Here is a 21,558-nt window from a genome sequence, read left to right as displayed (position 1 = left end):
CAACTTAGGCCTTGACACTAACCTCACTGTTTTGGTCTAATTCCAGGGAGAAGATCCTGTTTCTTTCACATGAGGACCTACCACTGCGGACAGGCATTCACACCACCCCCAGTCTGGCAGTGCCCACAGAGCAAAGCTGCACTGCAGAGCTGCACTTCCTGGATTAGAGGGATAGACATGAGACCAGAGAAAGACATGGCAAGAGTGCAGCTGCTTTTAGACAGAAATATTCAAAAGCAAACTCCAACAGATGTCAAGGCTGGTGAAAATAAAGCAGTGACAGCTGAGACCTCAGGATGTGAAATGTACTTGCATGCGAAGTCCAAAGATCTTTGTGGAGAGCTGAGTATGCACTGACATGCAGAGGTTGTGCTCCTGGGGAGAACGTGCCCAGAAGCAGGCATTTCTTTCCACTATGGCCACCTCATCTTCTAGACGCTCTATTTTAGAAGAGTATCTAATGCCTTGGACTACCACAGGCTCCTATTAGGCAACAGACAGGCAACCACAGAATCAAAGCATATCCTGAATTAGAAGGGACCCATAAGGATCACTGAGTCCAACTCCCAGCCCCAAACAGCACCACACAAAATTCAAACCCTATACCTGAGAGCACTGTCCAAATGCTCCTCCACAGCACTTGGTGCTGCGCCCACTGCTCTCTGGTGAGGAATTTCTCCTTGACACCCAGCTGCCCCCTCCACGCCGTTCCCTCAGCCCTGTTGCTGTCACACAGAGCAGAGCTCAGCCCTGACGCTCCGCTCCCCGTGAGGAGCTACAGCTGCCATCAGGACTCCCCTCAGCTCCTCTGCTCTGCGCTGAGCAAATCAGAGGACTCAGCTGCTCCTCACATACCTTGCTCTCTAGGACTCTTCCCCATCCTCACAGCCCTCCTTTGGACACTCTCTACAGCTTGATGTCCTTCCTACACTGTGCACCCAACCCGCATGCAGTGCTGGAGGTGAGGCTGCACAGCACATTGCAGAGGGGACAGCCGCTGCCCCCACCCTGCTGGCAGCGCTGGGCCTGGTGCACCCCAGGTACAGTTGGCTCTCTGGGCTGCCAGGGCACCCTGCTGCCTCAGAATCAATTTGCTGCCAACTAGAATCCCCAGATCCCTTTCCATGAGGGCAACATACATACAACATGCAACAACTTCAAGTCTGACAAAGACAAGCTTTTGTCCTGTTAGGGAAGTGCCCCAGTAGGCTTACATAGCTCAGTTCCTCACACACTGCCCAAAAGACCAGTTGGAATCCACAATGCAACAACCCTCACAGCAGACTTTCACAAATCACACTGGTTGTCCCTGGAGCCCGGAGAACTGTGATTTTTCCACTAGCTACCACTGAAAGTCTACGTAGTCCAGAGTGTCAACTTTTCACATAGCAATGTATTTTAGTTGGCGATGAATTAAGCCTGTCAATTCCTTCGTAAGAGTCAACCCAGACGATTCCACAAACATCCAGCTCTGACAGCAGGCTGCAGTTCCCTGGCTTGTGAAACCTGGGAGGACTTTATAAACTTGCCGCAACAGGGATGTTGCTTAAAGTTATTTATAAATAAGGTGACCGCACAGTAAACTTCAGCCAAATTAGCTGGTTACCTAAATTAAAATGCAAGTGTAATACTCAAAATGCAGTATTGGTGATTCTCGACAGCCCACATAAGTGCCTTCTCTTAAAAAAAGGCACTCTAAGGTGTATGGACCTTATAGTACCGAAATGCCTGCACAAGCTCAAACTGGGAAATTTCCACAGCTGCCTGACACAGTGCTATTAGAACATATTTCACCTTACATACTTACAATCAGATTTTTATGGCACTAAAGAATACAAGTCTAAAACAAATATAAATTTCTGCCTTTGCATAAACACTGCCAATATCTTTTGCTACTCTTCATACTAGTGATAAATTCATTCTCATTGCTTACAGTTATTACAACTATAAGTCAACAGAATAGCCATTTGGTTTTTTTTTTTTTTTTTTTTTTTTCCCCTCAATAGATTAGGTAAAGTTATGTAAAATGAAATTATCTAAGTATGAAAAACAACTTTTCCATAAATGATGAAGTGTGCAACTGTGAAAGGAGGAAAAGTGTGTGGGTAAACCACTGTAGAATAGAATAGGATTGAAGAAATTCTCTTTCATCAGATGAGCACGTGCAGAATTTCAGCTGATGTGATTGGGACGCACACCTGCAAGTAAGTGCTTCTTAAACCCAGACCTCATTTTGGAAAAATGCTCCAGCCTGGTTACCCGGTGGGATGCCTGTCCATAATGGATAGCAGTGCCATTAAAAAAAAAAATAAAACCTCTTGAAACATGATACTAATTAATTACTCAGATTGCTTTAGCCAAAAATGTATTTTTATTCTTAAAAAACAAAAAAACAACAAAACAGCCTGTTGTTATTAATCTCAGAGCAGAACATCTGAGAACCATCTTGTTCATTATTACCAGAAAATCCAACCCCGCATGGCAGCTCTGCTCAATCTGAAGCCCCTGCAGTGTTGCTCAATGCTTTGACAACAGGAATCATGAAAAGCTACTTCCACTTTACTGCAAACTAATGTTGCAGTAGCAGTGTTGTTCCTCCCCTGCCAGATCCATATTACCTTCTTTCAGTGGCCAATCAGAAATATTTGGCTTCAAACACAACCACTTTGCTTTACAAAGAAGTCATAAGTAATATGAAATGGAAGAAGAACTTTATGCTTACAGCACATGCTGCCTTTAGCCCCATAATCAGCATATGAAATACACTGTTCTACAGGGAGGAAGATTTCCTCATCTATAAGGAAATAAATTTTGAGACTTTGGAGTTCTACACAAGTTTCACACATGGCATCAGAAAATATTACAATACAAACAAGGTCTATACGCTTGCTCCTTCACCAAGGAAGATAACAAGCACTTGGCCACTTCAGGAGGTAGATCAGGCTTTATTTGCAAAGCCGAAGAGCAGATACTCAGTACTGCATTTGTCAGAAACAGTAAAACCATTCATATTAGAAATTTCTAAGAGCTACTGTTTCTTCAAAGAGCAATGGTGCTGGTCACGTTCGCAATACTGCTACTTACTCCCACACCAGCATGAGGGCCAGCACCTCATGCACCACATCTCCGTCCCAAAGGAGCTTAAAACCAGAGGCTGGAAATGGAAAATTCTGCAGCTGTCTTATGCAACAAGGGAACCACGGTGAAAACAGATTCATTAACTTGTTGAAGGCTGTAAGTCTTGGAGAGAGCCTGCAGTGAAACTACCCAAATCCCATGATAGCATTCACATGACATCACCTTCCCTCTTACTCACAGGCTGACTGCTCTTCCTACAGCTTCCCTGTCATTTCAGGTATCAACTTGTCCCTCTTTTCAAGAAGTTGACTGTATTTTCATCATTCTACCTACTCATGCACATGACAAACACAGCTAAACTTTGACAGAGCGTTTATCACTTAGTTGAGATCTGTTAAACAAAGTGCCTATAAAATATTGTTTGGGTCACATTTTAAGCTCCCTTTCATCTCCGGATAGCCAACAGCATGTTCATGCACAAATATGACCATCAGAACTTCTGTCTATATTATCATGACAGTATGTGTGTATCTGAAGTTTTCTTCTAGGAGTTAAATTTCCACACATGTTCACATAAGAAAGCTTCTATTTGTAGACAGAATCTGTACCTATATATAAAAGCATGCAGACATACATGCTTAGTTTTAATTCCTTAAGATCACATTGGGACTCATTCCATAAATGCACCTGATTTTCAGAGGTAACACGCAAATTCAGCCAACTTTTTGTTTGTCTGGTTCCTTAACACATATATTGTCCAGGTCTATCCCTCAGATAATATTGTACTTATCTTTTTTTTTTTTTTTTTTTTTGAAGATTATTTCTATTAATGTGTCCATAAACTAAATATGTGATTACATCCTCTGGCCTTCTGCCACAAAATGAAATTTTTAGAAACTGTTTTTGTTTTTTTTTTCCCCAGCAAACTCAGTCTCTAATATTCAGTAAAGAGCACAAACAGCTAATGATTCATTCTAACAGCATACACATTCACACCCTCTATTCTTGAGACAGATGTGTGAATAACACAGCCAATACTACACCACAGACGTTGAACATGCCCTATAAAACTTAATTATTACTTCTACTGTACACAATAGTGAACAATGTATAATAAATATAACATCACTTCTTCCTACTCATTTCAAGGAGAGGGCAACATCCAACATCCTCTTCCTCTTCAAACAAGTTTTCCACACAATGTCTCTAAGTTAAGGTTACTCTCTTTCTACTAACAGCAGCTTTCATGATACCATCTGGTGCCTGAAATACACAGGATGGCATGTAATTACCCTTACCCACAACTAACAAATCAATTTCTTCAACCGAGTTACAAAATACAGAAGACACCTCTCCCTCTACTCCTGACTCTGTATACTGCTCCACTTCCTTTCCGCTAAATTAAAAAAAGCATTATTGAAACTAAGTCTTCCATGAGCCAATACGGTATCAACATTTTTCACTGCTTTAAAGCCGATCATTTCTTAAGGCTAGCTTCCTAAAATGCTAAAAAAAAAAAAAAAAAAAAAAAAAAAATCTCATATTGAGCTTTAGAGTCAATGCTGACAATTTCCACTACAGTGGAGTAGTAGCTATTCTTCCCTCAATATGCACCTTGCAGAACACCAGTAAGGAGGTGGCTTAATAATTTAGTCAAAAGGAAATGAGTTTGAGGAAAAAAAAAACCTTCAAAAAACAAAACCCTCATTCTAGCTTTCCAGGAATATGCCTGCAATAAGAGAAGTTCTACAGTCAGCATACAAATCAACAATATTGACATGGGTTAAAAAATGGCAGTAAGTTAGACAAGTCATTTGCTAACAAAGCCACATCTGTACAGGGAAAACAGAGAGCCAATTGTGATGGGGACTTCCTGTCCTAATTCTTGATGGTATGAACATGGCAGCAGAACCACATCAGTTCTCCTGATTAGAAGAGTCAAAGCAGCAGGCACTATGTGGGGCTACACATTCCATTATCAGCTTACGAATTACAGCAGTAATGCAGAAGAGTACTTTGGTATGCATTTAGCTGCAAGTGTAAGAGTAGCTCTACAAAAGTTATGAGTTCTTGAATCGTGGGCATTACTACTCAAATGTAATTTGTCCCGAGATCAGCAGTAATTACCTACTGAACCTTAGTCATTTTAATCAGCTACTGTTTGGTAAAGTTTTGAGGGTTCCCTGAGTCACCCAAAGCAAGCCTGGACTGTGTAAGAAGCCAAGTAACTTGTATCCAGCTAGAAACCACAACAAAAGGGATTTGAGACCATGCTGAATATTAAGTATATTGAGACACATAATTCCATCTCTGAATTAGAGAAAAGTCACACATTCACCCAGACACTATCAGCTATGCTGAATTGAGATCTCCTTACTTCACTTAAACAGAGCAACTATTGAAGCTAAATCTTCAGAGAAAATACTACATACACATTCCGATACTATACAAGTCCAGACATCACATTTTATAAAACTAAACTCCAGCATTTTCTGTTACTGCTTATTTTGGGTTCATTAGCTGTAGCCATGATCTCATAACTTAGCTTTGGAGCACTGAAACCCTAGAAATCTGCTGCCCCTTTAAACCTACCAACATACACGCCTGCAGTTCTCCAACTACTTCCTCCTCCTGCACAGCCAGCAGCACTATAGCAGCAGCTTGTTTGGGCACTGCCAACGGCTGCTGATAAGAGATGTGAGGCTCAGGGCAGGGAGCAGTTCACGTGACTGCAATTCAGAAGAGACCTTTGTAGCAGCCCATGCTGCAGGAAGTTGCATGAGAGCTCTTCTGTAAGGTGGAGCTGGAGCAAGCAAGACTTGCCAAGCTGAACTTCATTTGACTCAGGATATCCCTAAGTGCCACTGCATCTTCACAAGCACTTTTACTATTATATTCCAAAACAAGAACAGGTAACATGTATGTAATGAGAAGCGTGACAAACCCACAGACCTACTCAATGCTAAAGGAGGAAGAAGATATGACTGAAAAAGCATCAATGCTTGGTCAGTCAACAGACAAGAAGCCTAAGTCTGAAGATGAAAGCCCTAACTCCGCACCAGAGAAATCAAAGACTGGTTAATTATTATTTAGCTCTTCATGCAAGCCCAGAAGTTCCTCACTTAATTATGCTGAAACACAACTTAGGGTACAAGGCAGCTGATCCGCTGAATGAAGACTTTAAACTGAGAACATGACTTGTGGAAGCAGCACTGTATGTAGGGCAGGGGAAGAAATCAAGAGATCTGTACTGTGTAAGGTGCCCTAAGTCATCCTCAGGAGGAGTTCAACACAAAATCCCAAGGACAAAACCTGCATCTCCTTGAAAGCAATTTCCAAACTGCTGGGGTCCAAGAACAGCCATCAGGGGGATCACTGCCTAACACATGGCGATCCTCCACCCCAGTGCTTCGACGCACATCCCCAGAGAGCTGAAGGCAGGCAGGAAGAAAACCAGCCGCAAGACAAGAGGTTGCAAAGCTGGTGGTATTTCTGCTGGGAACGCAAGCCACTAGAAATGAACTGATACATAAAATTCCTTCATCTATTTCATAGTGGAACAAAATAGCCACTTAAGCAGGTATTGTTGAAGAGGACCAGTTTTCTTTGTGCAGAAAAAAAGAGAAGCTATTTTTAAAGCTATCTAGAAAAATGGCGTGACATAGCGTACCTCAGTTTTCACTACATGCTGCAGATGAAAAAATAGAACAACCTCTCTCTTATCCATTTGAAAGCCTAACAAGTAACTTGTCTTTACTTATTTACAGATACTAATGGTTACCACTTCTGAACTTATTTTTTCCTTCCCAATGAGTCACCTTTTCAGTAGGGAAACTAAGCTGTCAGTTACTAAGGTTCTTCCGTTATTTTTGCTCAGTACGCTTTTCGAGATGTCAGCAAACTTCCAGGGCTTCGAAAAATAAACAAAACAAATAAAAGTAAGGCTTCTTAATTGTTTCAGTCAATTCCAACTACAAAAAGTCAGAAAAAAGGAGCACTTAAGCAAAGCAATTGCTTTTTTGTTTTTAAACAATCCTGACATAAGTCATTGTTACATAGTTTCTCCAAGTTATACTGTCATTTCCGCAACTGTGTCAAATCATTAACATAAACATAATAGATGAAAGGAAGTACATGCAAAATACAAACATGTTAGTTGACTAACATCAGCATTAGCAAGGAACAGGAGCATAAACATCATATTTTAGATCTGTTCGGGCAATGAGTAAAAGGTTCTATTTTTCTGCATACCTCTCCTCTACACTGGTACAAGAAAAGAACCAACAGCACAAAGCATTGCAGCTGGATTTCAATAAAATCAACAAGCCAAATAAATACACACATCCATAAAAGAAGAGACCATTTATAAAGCCACAGCTTTGACCTTATTAATGTAGACTTTTTTAAAGCACACAAAAGGACCATCCTAGCTTTCAGATATCATGAGACCTTTCCATAGGTGAAGATGCAAACAAGAAGGTTCCCAGTGATCAAAGGCCTCTGGCAAAACACTCACCATGCTGCAAAGAACTCTCAAAATTTCTCCCTCTTCTAACACCTGCAAAAATTTGATTGAAAATCAAACAAAACAAAAAAAAAAAACACCACCAACAACTGCTCTTCTGAAGAGAGTAAGCAAGGATTAAACTCACTGCTTACAAGTAACTCTGTTACAGCATCTAGAACAAAGTTAAGGGAAAATACAATTGCATGAAAACAGTAAAACTTTCAGTGCCAATAAAACTAAAAGGAGTAATTTCTTGCTCCAGTACTGTTATCACTGATACAGCAGTACTAACACGCTAAAGTTGCAATTTTTAGAGCACTTTGGACATAAGTCTCATTGCAGCACTTTCTTGAGGATAACCTCACATTTCTCCAATAAGCCTCTGTAAAGCTATCCAAAAGCATGCCATCATTCAACACCACAAATAGAAGAAAAAGATTCTAAAGGACAATCCTAAGAAGCACAACTTCTCAAAAAAAATTTATACCATTGGAACCAGCTCTGCAGTGACTTTGACCCACTATGGCCACTCAGACTACATAAAGGGACTGCACACTTTTCAAAATCAAGCATTTGCAAGCTTGATAGATAAGAATTTCAACAGGTAGCACATAAGCTCAAGAATTCGGAATTCATTATTACAGCTTGTATTTGTCAGTTCTAGAAGCAGCTGGAACACAGTAAGTCTCCAGTTACTATCTGAATAAAAAGGATCCCCTGACTAACATTCTTCATTGAACACCACATGAAGAGCTCTAAGAAACGGGCGGTTGACAAAGGACCAAGCCCAAAAGGAATAATAGAATCATAGAATGTCCTGGGTTGAAAAGAACCACAATGATCATCCAGTTTCAACCCCCTGCTATGTTCAGGGTCACCAACCACCAGACCAGGCTGCCCAGAGCCACATCCAGCCTGGCCTTGAATGCCTCCAGGGATGGGGCATCCACAACCTCCTTGGGCAACCTGTTCCAGTGTGTCACCACCCTCTGAGTGAAAAACTTCCTCCTGATATGTAACCTAAACCTCCCTGTCTCAGTTTAAAACCATTCCCCTTGTCCTATCACTATCCACCCTCGCAAACAACTGTACCCCCTTTTGTTTACATGCCCACTTCATGGGTGTTACTGGAAGGCCACAATGAGGTCTCCCCAGAGCCTTCTCTTCTTCTGGGCTAAACTAGCCCAGTTTTCTCAATCCTTCTTCATAGGAGAGGTGCTCCAGCTCTCTGATCATCTCAGTGGCCCTCTTCTGGACCTGTTCCAAGAGTTCCACCTCTTTCTTGTGCTGGGTGCTCCAGGCCTGGGAAAAATACATAGATCTGGGCATCACTTTCTGTCTTCCACCAGCTATGGACAGCATCACCTTAACTGCTTCGTAGGAAGGCTTCCTTCTGACAAGGCTGTGACTACAAAGTAAAAGTTTAACACAAGCATTTAAATACACTGCAATTATGCTTATTCACAGGCTTTGTATAAAAGACTCAGGGAGTTCACTACTGCACCCAGGCTGGAGTCATTTAAGGTACTGAATCACCCAGGCAAAATGGTACACATTAACACCGAAATTAGGAAGAGAGGCTCTCAAAACTGCAAGAGAATTGCCCTTTTGCTGCAAATGCTATGCAGCTCTACGTCAAAATCCCATCTGCCATCTGCTCCAACTTTTCACATTTGGCGTGAAAACTATTGGAAATCTAACTGCAAGGGTTGAAAGAGGGCTGCTGCACAGATTATATTTCATAGCATAGATTTGCTGCGCTGAATAATTTGTTTATTCCTGAAAATAGATTACTAAATATCACATGGCAGAAGGCGACTTTCAGTGCTTAAACAACAAAGAGCTCACTTTATCAGATATTCGTTCTGGTATACTCTTTGAAAAGAAACAGGAAATGCCATCCTTCAAAGCCCCACTGTAAAAGCCACGCTGACTTTCTTCTGAGGAATATACGAGACTCAATCATTACACAGAGTAAACAAACCTATTCATTGTACTTATCACCAGAAAGCTGTAATAAGGAGATAAACTGAATTCCCGCAGCCACATCTATATTTAATAAGGGGAAGAGATCCAAAAAAGACCAACAAGACAAGAAGTCTGACCTACAGAATCCCCGTCTATTTCTTGTCCTGGCGTGAACCCCACAGCCCTGCCAACTTGGCTTCTTCCTGAAGCAAATAAAAATATAGCCTAACCAAGATACACAGTTCTTTTCTGAGCCACTGAAGTGGTCAAACTGAAGTGATCTCTTTATGTAGTCCTCTGCTACTGCTAACTGCACAGCTTTGTAGAACAAAGGAGTTTGGCTTTTCCTCAGGATAAACAAGTCTGTAAGGAAAACAATCCCCTACCTCTCAACAAATGCATTTAGCTTCACCTGGGTAAACATTCTGATGACGCGCTAAACAGCAGCAACTAAAATAGGACTAAATCACCTGTTTCTTTTAACACTGTAAACATTAATATGTTTTGAAAACAAGGAATAAACTTCTCATATCTCCTAGTGCCAAGACAAGGGCCAATTTCTCTGAAGGCAAAGGGAAGGCATGAGAATCCTTCCAGATAAATTCTGAATTTCTGATATTGAGTTCAGGAAGAAAGAGCATTTACCTATATATTGCACAACACAAAAAATGCAATATTGACAACAGTACCATTTTCAGAATCCAGCACTGCATCAACAGCTAAAAGAATGTTTTCTCCAAGTGCTGCAGAACTGATGGAGTTCTTTACAGCCTTCTGAAGGTGTGCAAGGCTCTGAAGGAAGAAGACCTAGGGACTTCCAGTACTCACATCAATTACAACTTTCAAAAACACTCAGCTTTGTAATTCCAGCTGAAGTTAATGACAGCTTCAACTCAATCCTAGCATAAAGGCAGACAAAGCATAAGAAAAAGCCCTTGGGTAAACTTGTTTAGGGTGGGAATGCTCTATGCCCCCAAGGGAAAGCCAACAACCAAGCGTTTCTGCTGAGGCACGCGGCATCCCCTGCAAGGACATTCTCCAAAACAAAACAGAGAGAGCCTTATATTAACACACTGTCCTATCACCTATAATAAAGGATTATTAACAGTTTCCAGGAACATATAGGAAGAATCAACACTAACACATCAAAGTGCATGTAGCCTTTTACTTCCTGAGCCATCCAACACAATGATTTACCCTTTGCGTGCCATTACCAGGATCACCTGTGAAGACACAGCTCAGCTCCTGAGGCCTGCTGCTAAGCTTTCCCCTCTTCTTCTTCCTTCCGTTTGGGATAAAACAGAACCAAAACCCAAATAATTTCACAGAACAATTGAATTTAAAAGAACTCTTCAATATTCACCTTTGCTCAGTATTTACTAAAAAATCTCTAGCAAGGCTCTCCAAAAGATCAGGATTACATACTTTCAAAAATACAGCCTGACACTACAAGCCTGGCAAAATTCCCCAGTAAAGCAGAGGAAGTATATGCACATATGTACGTATGTGCTTTATTTGCAGAAAAATGCATTGACATACAGCTACAGGAAGCTTATTCAATTCTGAAGTCCAGCAGGATACAGAATGGCACAGGATATCGACAAAGTTCGTCCTCCTGGGCGCTTCCTTGTCACTAATTGTCACTTGGCACTTGTCAATGTCACTAATCCCAGAAAGATTAATAGACATATGGATACCCAGATTTGAGCTCTACTCCAAGATATTTCAATTTAGCCACTGGAGGAAAGGCCCCTGAGATGCATGAGAAATCCAACCTAAGATGTATTGCTCGTAATCCAAATTTTCACTGCAAGTTCACAAAATTATAAAAATGACCACCACCTTTCAATTTTAAATACTTCCTTCCATCCAGAAGAGTAAATTGCCAAGTTTCCCTCAAAGTCTTAAAAGGGCTGGAGTGTTCTCTGTTTTGTTTTTTTTTTCCAGTTGTTGAACATGGTTGCTTCTTCTTCGCACACAATAACTAAGCACAGCACCACTGGCTAAGAGTAATAACAAGATCTCATACAGAAACTGTGTTAAGCCACTCCATAGAAGAGTTTACTCAAAATGGAGATGTTAACAATATTCGTCAGTCAAACCACATACTGATTTCTGCCAGGTTTCAAATCCAAACCAAAATTAGTCTATTACCAGTAAGCTGTTCAACAAGGAAAAACATGTATTAGCAAGTTCATCCAGCACCATTCGTATTCGAGATTTCAATGCAAAAAAAAATAAAAATAAAAATAATAAAAAAAATCTAACTTTTCTGTCAAATGGAAAGGATTCCATGGGTTAGACTGAAAAACTTGTCACTTGGTCACAAAGGAAAATAACACCTGATCAGAGAGTATGCCACATCAGGTGGTTAGTCCCTGGAGTAACACCCTATAGAGCAGCTGCAGGACATGCAACATCTACCTGATCTTTAAGGTTTTTTTCCCAACCTGAGCAATTCTATGATTCTATCCAGCATAAGGCACCAAAAAGCAGCATAAGCTATACCTGAAGTACCATCCTGATTACGGACTTTGCAGAAATCAATCTAGGACTGGACAGGACATTCTGTCTCAACACCCTACTGCTTCTCCAATCTCTTCACTCTACCATTTCATCTTTTTCTGTAGATACTTTTCCAACATACAGTGTTCCAATGACAAAGCAGTCATTTCTTCTTCAGCATGGATACAGTTTACTTTGTAAGACTGACCGGGAAAACAGCGAATACCAGTTCTTGTTCTGCATTCAAATTTTTAAAAGGACACATCTTTAAAAGTACAGAGTGTTTGAGCTACTTAGTAGTCTTCCAGCCAAAAGGATAATCCAATTAACTTTTCTTAGCAGGTTGGCTGTCCAAAACAGAGTTGCATTGCTGCATTACAATTAATATTACCAGTGGATAATGCTCAAGTTTCAGACCATCACAGGCTATCTTAGGAAATCATAACTAATGAAAAAATAAATGAAAGAAATAAAGGAAAACCCAAAATACTCCAAAAGAAAACTTGTCCAGAACTGTTTCCCCAACACCTAGCCATTCTTTTTCAAGGCTCACTAGTAAATTAAGATGCCATGCAATAACAAACAGCAGGAAGATCAAGAGAAGAAGGAATGTATAAGTCATGACCCTCTCACACAAGCCTGAAGTTATAATCAGTCTAGCCGGTTCTGAGGTCACATCCCCAAGCTTGTAGCCACAATTAGTGACTTAAGGGTGGTAATTCTCTTTTTTCCCCCTCAGCATAAGCCTTAATTCCCAGTGACTTTTCACTGCTTGCACTTCACCAGAGCTCTACCCAAAGCTACATCTAACTCAGACCTCAGCTGGGAGATATGATTCACCAGGGGAAATACCAGTCTTGTGGCTGAAGGGGTTTCTGAGATCAAACTGCCCAGAGGACACATTTCCCAGCTCTCTACAGAAGGATACATGGAATCAGACAGCTTGTATTTACTGCACTGTGCATGCAAAGCGTGGAACTCCTGTTCCTGCCAGAGTGCACTGTAGGAGATAGTACCATTATCTTCCTAACCCAGCATCTGCACTGGACCTGCACTGATCCAAGAGATACCTAAAAACATTTCTGTTGCTGGATGGTACTTTCAGTTGATACCCCATATTCACTTCTGATATTAAAAGAAATAAAAATAAAAATAAAAATAAAAATAAAAATAAAAATAAAAATAAAAATAAAAGCATGCTGTTCACTTACCAGAGGCCAGCCTGATAAAGTGACACCACATCAATACACACAGAAATGCATATCTACACATAGGCACACAGCATTGAGGACCTACCAATTTTCCATGAGTAAAAGCTCAAAAATAGAATCATGAGAGACTCACACCAATCTGAAAGCCAAGATTCGGCTAAAATCATCCCAGTGGTACAACTAAATCAGATTACAGTATAATTATTGATGAAAGGCCACAATTTTTTCCTTCTATCCTTTGCAGTACGCTGGGACAAAGAAAGTACTGGGAGAAAGCAGGATTTCTCAGGTTACTCAAGGGAGCATTTAAACCACACAGAATCTGCACAAACTCCATCAGCACAACACAGAGCAAACCCAGACAACGAGCTATAGCTCTTCAACCATGCACTGAAGGAAGCTCTTCCTCTGGGCATCAAAAGAAGAGCATGTTGGTCTTTCAGATGATAAAATAACCTTGGTATTTACTGGTAAGACAATCCCATGGCACACACCAGTGATCATAAGGATTTCACTCGGAGAAGCAAACCTTGCCTGGATTTCATACACACACAGCCAGGAGTACGCATGCCAGATCTTCACCAGAGCCTTGGCCATATTTGGCCTTCTGCGGCTGCCTGGAGACTGGAGGACCCCAGAAAACCTCCAGCAGCCCTTACTGGGAGCAGGCTGACTGGCCCAGAGGTAGACACTGATGGAGTTGGTCCCTTATGACCAAGGGCAGCTTTTGAAGAAGTACACAGCCTGCATGCTTCTACACAGCAAAATGAAAACCTGAAAATTGCATCCAGGTGCAAAGCAACTGCAGCTGCAGTGTTTTCCCTGCTTAAAAACAACAACAGAAATCCTAAGCGAAAATATATTTAAGAAGGAAAATCTGAGCAAAACTGTTCACACATGACATACTATCGAGAATACAGACTATATTAAGAATAATTCTGGAAAAAAAAAAAAAAAATGCAACTGTTTTCATTAGGTATCACCAGAAGGTAAAAAACTGTACACAGAAGCAAGCATAATTTTCGTAGCGGTGAGGTTTTCACAGCCCTCCTGTAGCTGAGGTCAGACTGAACATAAAAGAAAAAAAAAAAAAAAAAAAACACAACCAAAAACTGAGCTATTTCTGCACAACATAAAGCCTCTATATTGCTAATTCCAACAGCTATGCTTTATAGCTTTAAGAGAATTCTTGTGTCATTTTACAATGTTCATGGTGCCAACGGGGCTGCTAGGCTCCAGCCCAGTTATGATTATACTTCAGTTGTACAAATACATCTTATGAAAGGCACATGTGAAATTATGTAGCAAGCAGTGGAAATGACGGGCTACCAATACACTGAACGTGATTTCCTGACTTACAGGAACAAACCCACCAAAAAATTGTTTTGTTTTGTTTTTTTTTCTAACCCAAAGTAGCCCTGAGCCCTCTTGAAATGATGAATTCTGCTCAAAACAGAATGTTCTCCAATCAACATAAAAATAATTGCTGGCTAAACAATTATCAGCTTTAAACTTTAAGAAACAACAAATAAATAAAAGAAGTACTTACACCTCAGAAACTTCTGAAAAGTGGCCAACATAACAGCCAAAAAAAAGCACAACTCTTTGGTGAGGCTATGGCACTCAAGCCCTTCAGAAACCTAAGCTTTATATCATCGCATCAAGGATGGTGGCTCTTCCCCATCGGACCCAGGAAAAGTTCCCTTCAGGGTGCTTATCTAGAGTGAGAGCTTTCAGCCCTAGCAGGTACTACCTGACAGCCTCCTGAAGTTAAGCTCAAAGCCTCAGAAGGTATTTCTATCCCATATCCTTCCCACTGGGGGAGGTCTAACGCTTGCTCCTTCAGGACATACGCTGGGAACACCCCTCCCCACCAAAAGAGGGTATTTATCAGACACTTTCAGCTGTGGAAAGCACACCTTAAGGAAGCCACTCTGAAAAGTCTTGAGTCCAAAGGAGGCCACAAAGATGGGGAGAGTGCCGAAGCATCTATCCCACAGAGAGACTGAAGGAGCTGGGTTGTTCAGCCTGGAGAAGGCTCCAGGGAGGCCTCACAGTGGTCTTCCAGTACTTGAAGGGAGCTTTTAAACAGAAAAGGGAACAACTTTTTACATAATCTAATTGTAATAGGACAATGATAGGACAAGGAAAAACAGTTTTAAACTGAAAGAGGAGAGATTTAGGTTAGATGTTAGGATGCCCATAGAAGCTGTGGTACCCCATCCATGGAGATGCTCAAGGCCAGGCTGGATGGGGCCCTGGGCAGCCTGACCGGATGAGTGGCAGCCCTGCCCACGGCACAGACGAGGCTGGCTGGGCTTGAGGTCCCTTCCAACCAAAACCGTTCTGTGATTCTAAGATTTTATGAACTCAAGGATCCAGCAGTATCATTAGAAATAAAAACAAACCTGTGCACAACATGAGAGAAACATCAGCAGGATCTCTATGATGATGATGCTTTTAAAACCTTGTACTTCTAGGATCCAGAAGGAAGGAGACAGAACTTTTCTCCCCCCACACTCTTTCAGCTTTGATAAATAACAGGAAAAAAACCTGTCTTTTAAGCTCAGCAGCAATGACACGAACCAATTCCTGCAGTCTGCACACTGGTGCTGGCAGCCCTAAGGAGTCAATCCCCATAACCAGGCCAGTGACCACAGCTCAGTGGGACATGCTGTACACGCAGAGCAAAGCAGCTCCCCCATGAGAAGAGGGCCTGCTCAACTTCTCCATCCACTTTCCCGGCGTGGGAACTTCAGCTGCTGAAAAGGCAGTTTGAACTTCCATCTTTTCTGTATGAAATTTCCTTGTGTTGCTTCTCATCTTGTGATGCATTTCCTCCTTCCTTCATGCCACACATCCCCTATTAGCAGGGATACACTTTCCAATGAAGACAGAAGCCCAACTTCTACTTTAAGACAGCAACCTGGTTGTTTATCAAACATACAAGATCTGTTTGCTCAGGCTGTTTTGAGCAATGCATCCAAATGGCTCTACTGCACACATCCACATTTTCAGTATTGTCATTCACTAGGGATCTCATTTTTAACACTTCAGACATGAAAATAAGACTCTAAATACACTGAAAAAGTTCAGATTCCAACATGTATCTCCTTTCAAACACCAAAAGCTTGCACAGATCAGTCAGCAGCCCAAGATATTTTTAAGTAATCTCTCAAAAAACTTCTCTTCTGAATTTAAAATGCAATTTTATGAAGTCATTTTATATCTTCCAGCAATAAAAGCATTTTGGAAGGTACATTCCAAGGCTGACTTACTGAGCCATAATCTTTACTGAGAGCAATTTTTAACTTTTACATTTTTGCTTGTTTGGCCGGCTGAGTTAGAGAACTGGTGTGGAGATGTACATCAAGGTTCACCTGGAGATAGAGCACCACTTGTCACCCAGTAAGACTAAAAGCCAGAGATAGGAACTAGCAATGGGTAGAAATGGGATAGCAAGATTCATAAGCAAAGGTTGCTGTGCCGTGGATGGTGTCAGCTGAGCAGCACGAGCTGGGAGCTGCCTTACCACTTATTTACTGCAGCAAGTACCAACAGGAATGCTTTCTCTACAACTCACACATATATATGCTCAAGCAAGGTCTTATGCAATCTTCCAACTTTGTTCCAGTGAGCATCATAACACACAATAAGTAGGTACAACCAGCACTTAGCTATGGAAAAATACAGAGGAAAAAAAAAAAAAAGATACGTGCAGGTTTTTCCCTGGAACACCTGCTAGTTGTTTGCGTGCAACAGCCACACTCAACTCCTATCTCCAGTGCACTGAGCAGAGCTCCCTGGTAACACCAAGCAACACTCCCTGCTAAGTGTCGGGTTAATTCTCTTTAAGACCTTTTCACTTGGCAGCTTCTCACCAAACAGGCAATTGTATCAGCAGACATATGTCACTGTCAAGCAAGAGCAGACCAGCCCCAATACCTGCTCCTCTCATCCAGTTTCCTCTTCCTTGCGAGCACCAGAACCTATTTTAATTAGGACAATAATTCTCTCAGATAAGTCAGTAAATATTTTCATAAAGAGCAGCTGCAGGATGTCAGCCTCGCACAAACTCAACCAGCAGCCAGCAGCTCAGCCTAGCCTCTCCAACACCAGTTGTTCTGTGGTAGCTGGGTCAGGCCCAGTGCATTTCTGCCACTGTGCGTTATATTCTCCATGTGCAATTTCCATATGCGAGGGAAGGAAAATGTTTATACTCCTGGGTGGGGCTCTGGATGCAGATTAAAGTCAAGGTGCTATATTTACTGATCTTTTAAAGTAATATCAACACCTTGAAAGGGAGCAAAAGTTCTTAAGAAAGATCAAAGTTTGCATGCGGCAGCCACAGATTAACATAAATATATGCTGAAATACCAACACAGCCCAGCAAAATTTACTTGCTTTTTGCTGCAGGCAAGTAATTTTGGCTCACAGGGGAGGCAAAGCCATTAGCTCCCTTCTTCATCTTTATGTAGGGCATGCTACCATACCTTGTGTCAGAGCGAATGACTCCCCAGATTAATTCTGCAGGGCTCAGCTAATGCCGGCACACTGCTCATGGCTTGCAAGCTTTGAAAGGTGAGGGCTGCATCCTCCACGGGTTAAAAAGCCATTATTGCTTAACTCCGGCTTCTTGAAAGTTAATCCGGCATTTCTTCCCTCTTATTGCACCTGACAGAACTTTTGTTGTCAGACAAATGAAGAGCTAACAAACAGCAAGGTGTACAGGTTGCTTTTATGTGACTAATTGCCATTCTGGTAAACAGATCGCTTCTCTTTAGTTTTATTTTTCTTGTGGGACTATAGAAGTGCAGAGAGCACTAGGCAGCTGCTCCACGAGGGCAAAGGAGAGTTCTGCAGCTTAATCGCTATCCCGGTGAGCAGATGCCTAGCATGCATTTAAAATGTTGACAGCAGGATTGCTTCGTTGAGGGATGTCATTAAAACACCTGCACACCATCCACCGGCAGTCCCAGCTTGGCTGCAGGCTGTGCCAGTGATCCACAAGCACTGCACGCATGTGGACGCAGCCACACTTGTACCCAATGCCTTACACTTACAAGGCAGGCTGCTGCAGTTAGTTAAGCACTACCACATAAAAAAGCCAGCTCAGGCAGCGAAGAGCCAAGCTTCTGCTTGCAGTGTTTGCTAAGAGCAAGCAGCAGTGTGCCTTTGATTCCGTTTCCTCACTTGGCATAACGAAATTGTGAAGATCACAGAATTACAGAATCACAGAATAGCTTCGGTTGGAAGGGACCTCTAACCCAGCCAGCCCCAACCCTGTGCCGTGGGCAGGGCTGCAACCCACTGGGTCACAGGGCACAACTGTCCAACCTGGTTGTGAGCATCCCCATGGATGGGGTCCCACAGCTTTTATGGGCAGCTGTGCCAGCACCTCACTGTCCTCTGAGTAAAGAATTTCTGCCTAAAATCTAACCTAAATCTCCCCTCTTTTAATTTAAAGCCATTAAAGTTGCACGAGGTAACTGCAAAGTTCCAGCTACTTCCAAGACCGAACTGCCACTCCTTTGGGCTTTGTATCGGAAGATCTTACATCTACTTAATACCACGCACCCAACAAACGGCCCTCAAGCACAGGCAGCTTGACACCAGCCCTCTCCTGCAGCTCCGCCACCTCAGGGCTCCAACGCCCAGCGTCGAGCAGAAGCAGCGCTCTGCCCACCTCTCGTTGGGCACCGAGTCGAGGCACGACGATCCCCCGGCGCCGGACCGGGAGGCGGCGCTGGGCCGCCCGGGCGCTCCCACCGCTCTCCACCGCCTCCGTTCCGGCGTGGCTCAGGCAGCCCGCCACCGGATTATATTCTCCAAAAGCATTTCATTTTCGGTCAGAGCCCACTAAAACTTGCTGCTCAAACTCCCCCACCCCTGGGGCCACAGCTGCCCGCAGCTTGCAGCCGTGCCCGCCGGCTCCCCACGTTCCCACGTAGCGCCGCGCGCTCCTCTGCGCTGCCCCCCGGCCCCGGGGCTCACAAAGCGGGGTCGCGGGGCCTCTCAGCGCCAAGCCCCGGGAGCGGAGCGCCCCGGCCGAGGGCACCCCGCAGGACATCCCGTCCCGCCGAGCCGCCCCGCTCCGTGCGGGAGGCGCACCGCCCGCCCCACGCTCACCTCCGCCAAGAAGTTGTCCATGGTGCCCCCCGGGCCGCCCGCGGAGCGCAGCGCCGGGACTCCGTCGCGCACCATGTGCCGGGCCCGGCCCGGCGCCACCGAGCCGCCCTCCGCCGCCTCAGCCGCTGCGCCGCTCCATCGCGTCCGAGCCCGGCGGCAGCCCGCAGCCTTTGTCCGCCCACCCCTTCGCGCCTGGAGGAGGAGGAGGAAGCAGCAGCTCCAACAACGCGCTCCAGCCCCGCGCCCGGGGCCGCCTCGTCCCGAACCGACGGGGCAGGGAAACGGGCAGAGGCGGGGCCGGGGCCGAGCCCCGCCCGCAACTCGGGCAGCGACCCCCAGAGCGCAGCCCCGGGCCGGCGCGGAGTCACGGATCGCTCTGTTCGATCGCTCGGTTTGAAACGCAAAGCAGGCGTCAGGCAGGAGTTCCTGACAAAGTTAGAGCCTCTTTAAAGAATGTGTACCTGCAGGCTTTCGTTGTATGCAGCAGGATCTTATTTAAGTTTGTTGCGATTTTGTGCACGGGCTCTGAGGCGGGTGTGCACTGTATTGAACGCATCTCGCAGCAGCCCTAGTGTGTCCCGGCCGAGAAGTGCGGCTCAAACAGCCTTCGGGCCACTTACCTAGGAGCACAATGGGTTCCGCTTGGGGACACCTTTTGCGCGTCTCCGCAAAGCTGGTGGGAAATATTCATTTATGAAAACACCTATTTTTATTTACAGGAAGTACCGTGCAGAAAAGGTTAAGCCACGAAGAAAGTAAAGGCAGTATTACAGTCTTTTGTTCTCAGGCAGGTCCCGGCTCTGCTTTGGGAGCTCCAGCATGGGAGTGCTAATGCAGATGCCCTGGATACCAGAAGTAAGCGCGAGTGTGCAGCTCAGCTTGTCAAGGTGTCACAGCTGCAGCTACAAGAGCTGCTATAAAAGCGAGCTTAAGGGAAAAACGTTCTCTTTGTTTCTGTCCCGGCCATGAGGCAACCCAAAGGATGCCCTGCAGCCTCCCGGGTTCTCTCCACCCAAGTGTGCAGTGCACACCTCCCTGCATCACTCCGCAGTTCAAGTTTTGCAGAGGATTCCACTTGAATGTGCCAGCTCACTGTGAAGTTAGCCTAGATTACTCCATTAATACTGTGAAAATCCCTATGTGGAAGCTCTGCAGCTCTCATCCAAACTACTGTGCTTCCAAAGTTGCTCCAAGGGAATAGTTTTTTTTCCACAACCACTGCTCTAGAAAGCTTTCCCACTTAGACAAGACCTAATATGGGGAGGGCTGAGTCAGATCTGGGGTATTTATGAAGTTACTTTGACTTCTCATTGAGTACTTTGTTTGACACCATGCTATTGGAATGCACTGCAATATCTAGCTGCTGTGTATGGAGGTCACAGCACCACAGAAATTCAAGAGAATTTTGAATCTACCATCCAATAAGAGCAGCCTGTGCTTTTTTAAAAATAAATATCACAGTACATTACAGAAGACCAGATTTTTGCTGCCTAAAAATGTATCACAGAAAGAGCGGGCATTCTCTTGTGATGTGAATGCATTACAAAAGGCTGCAAAATGCTTAAGATTTTTCTTAGAACAACTGCAAAGAGCTGTCAGCAGGAGGGGATTCGGAAGAGGGATTTGGGGAGCAGAGAGAAAGGGGAAGAGCAGTTCATGTTGTTGCTCCACCGAGCCACTTCCTCTCCCATTCTTTGAATCAGCCCTGCTCGGGGTTCGTTAGCTCCAGCATCTGTATTTCATAGGAAGGAGGTTTTGAAGCACTTTTCTTAGCTCTGAAAATGACCCCAAACTGGTTTCCTACTCATTTTATGCAATTGTTTCGGAATTTGGAAACCCCCACAGATATGCTTCACACAGCTCCATACATCTATGAACATCTGGGGACTTGGCCATGCTGCACAGCTCCAGTTTTTGTTTAATCGGTGGAAATTCCTTCACTGATTGTGTGCCTAAGGTAAATTACTTCCTTTTGAAGCTGCTCACATACATGCAGGCTCAGTTTTCAGTCAGGAAGGGACAGACGCTCAGCTCCACCTCCTCGCTGACCCCAAAGGTCTCTGCTTGGTGTGGTTCTTGGTGGTGGGGTGGCTGCTCAGCAGGCCCTGCCCCCAGCAGCCCGCTGGCTCCATGCACTACAACCTGGGCATGTGCTGGGCC

General features: G+C 43.7%; 1 protein-coding gene across 1 annotated transcript in view; it reads right to left on the bottom strand.

The window, feature by feature from the left end:
• Positions 1-19,475, bottom strand: part of MYO10 (myosin X) — a 150,920-nt gene extending 131,445 nt beyond the window's left edge. The window contains exon 1 of the mRNA XM_042869024.1: positions 19,399-19,475. Within this exon, the coding sequence (XP_042724958.1) occupies positions 19,399-19,473 (75 nt within the window). The 5' untranslated portion in view covers positions 19,474-19,475. The remainder of the gene's footprint in view (positions 1-19,398) is intronic.
• Positions 19,476-21,558: the final 2,083 nt, after the last annotated feature.

Source organism: Lagopus leucura, unplaced genomic scaffold, assembly GCF_019238085.1.
Source record: "Lagopus leucura isolate 7727_CA_CO unplaced genomic scaffold, USGS_WTPT01 Super-Scaffold_100002, whole genome shotgun sequence".
NCBI lineage: Eukaryota > Metazoa > Chordata > Aves > Galliformes > Phasianidae > Lagopus > Lagopus leucura.
The sequence above is the reverse complement of the archived record's forward strand: the minus strand, read 5'-3'. Positions and strand labels throughout refer to the sequence as shown.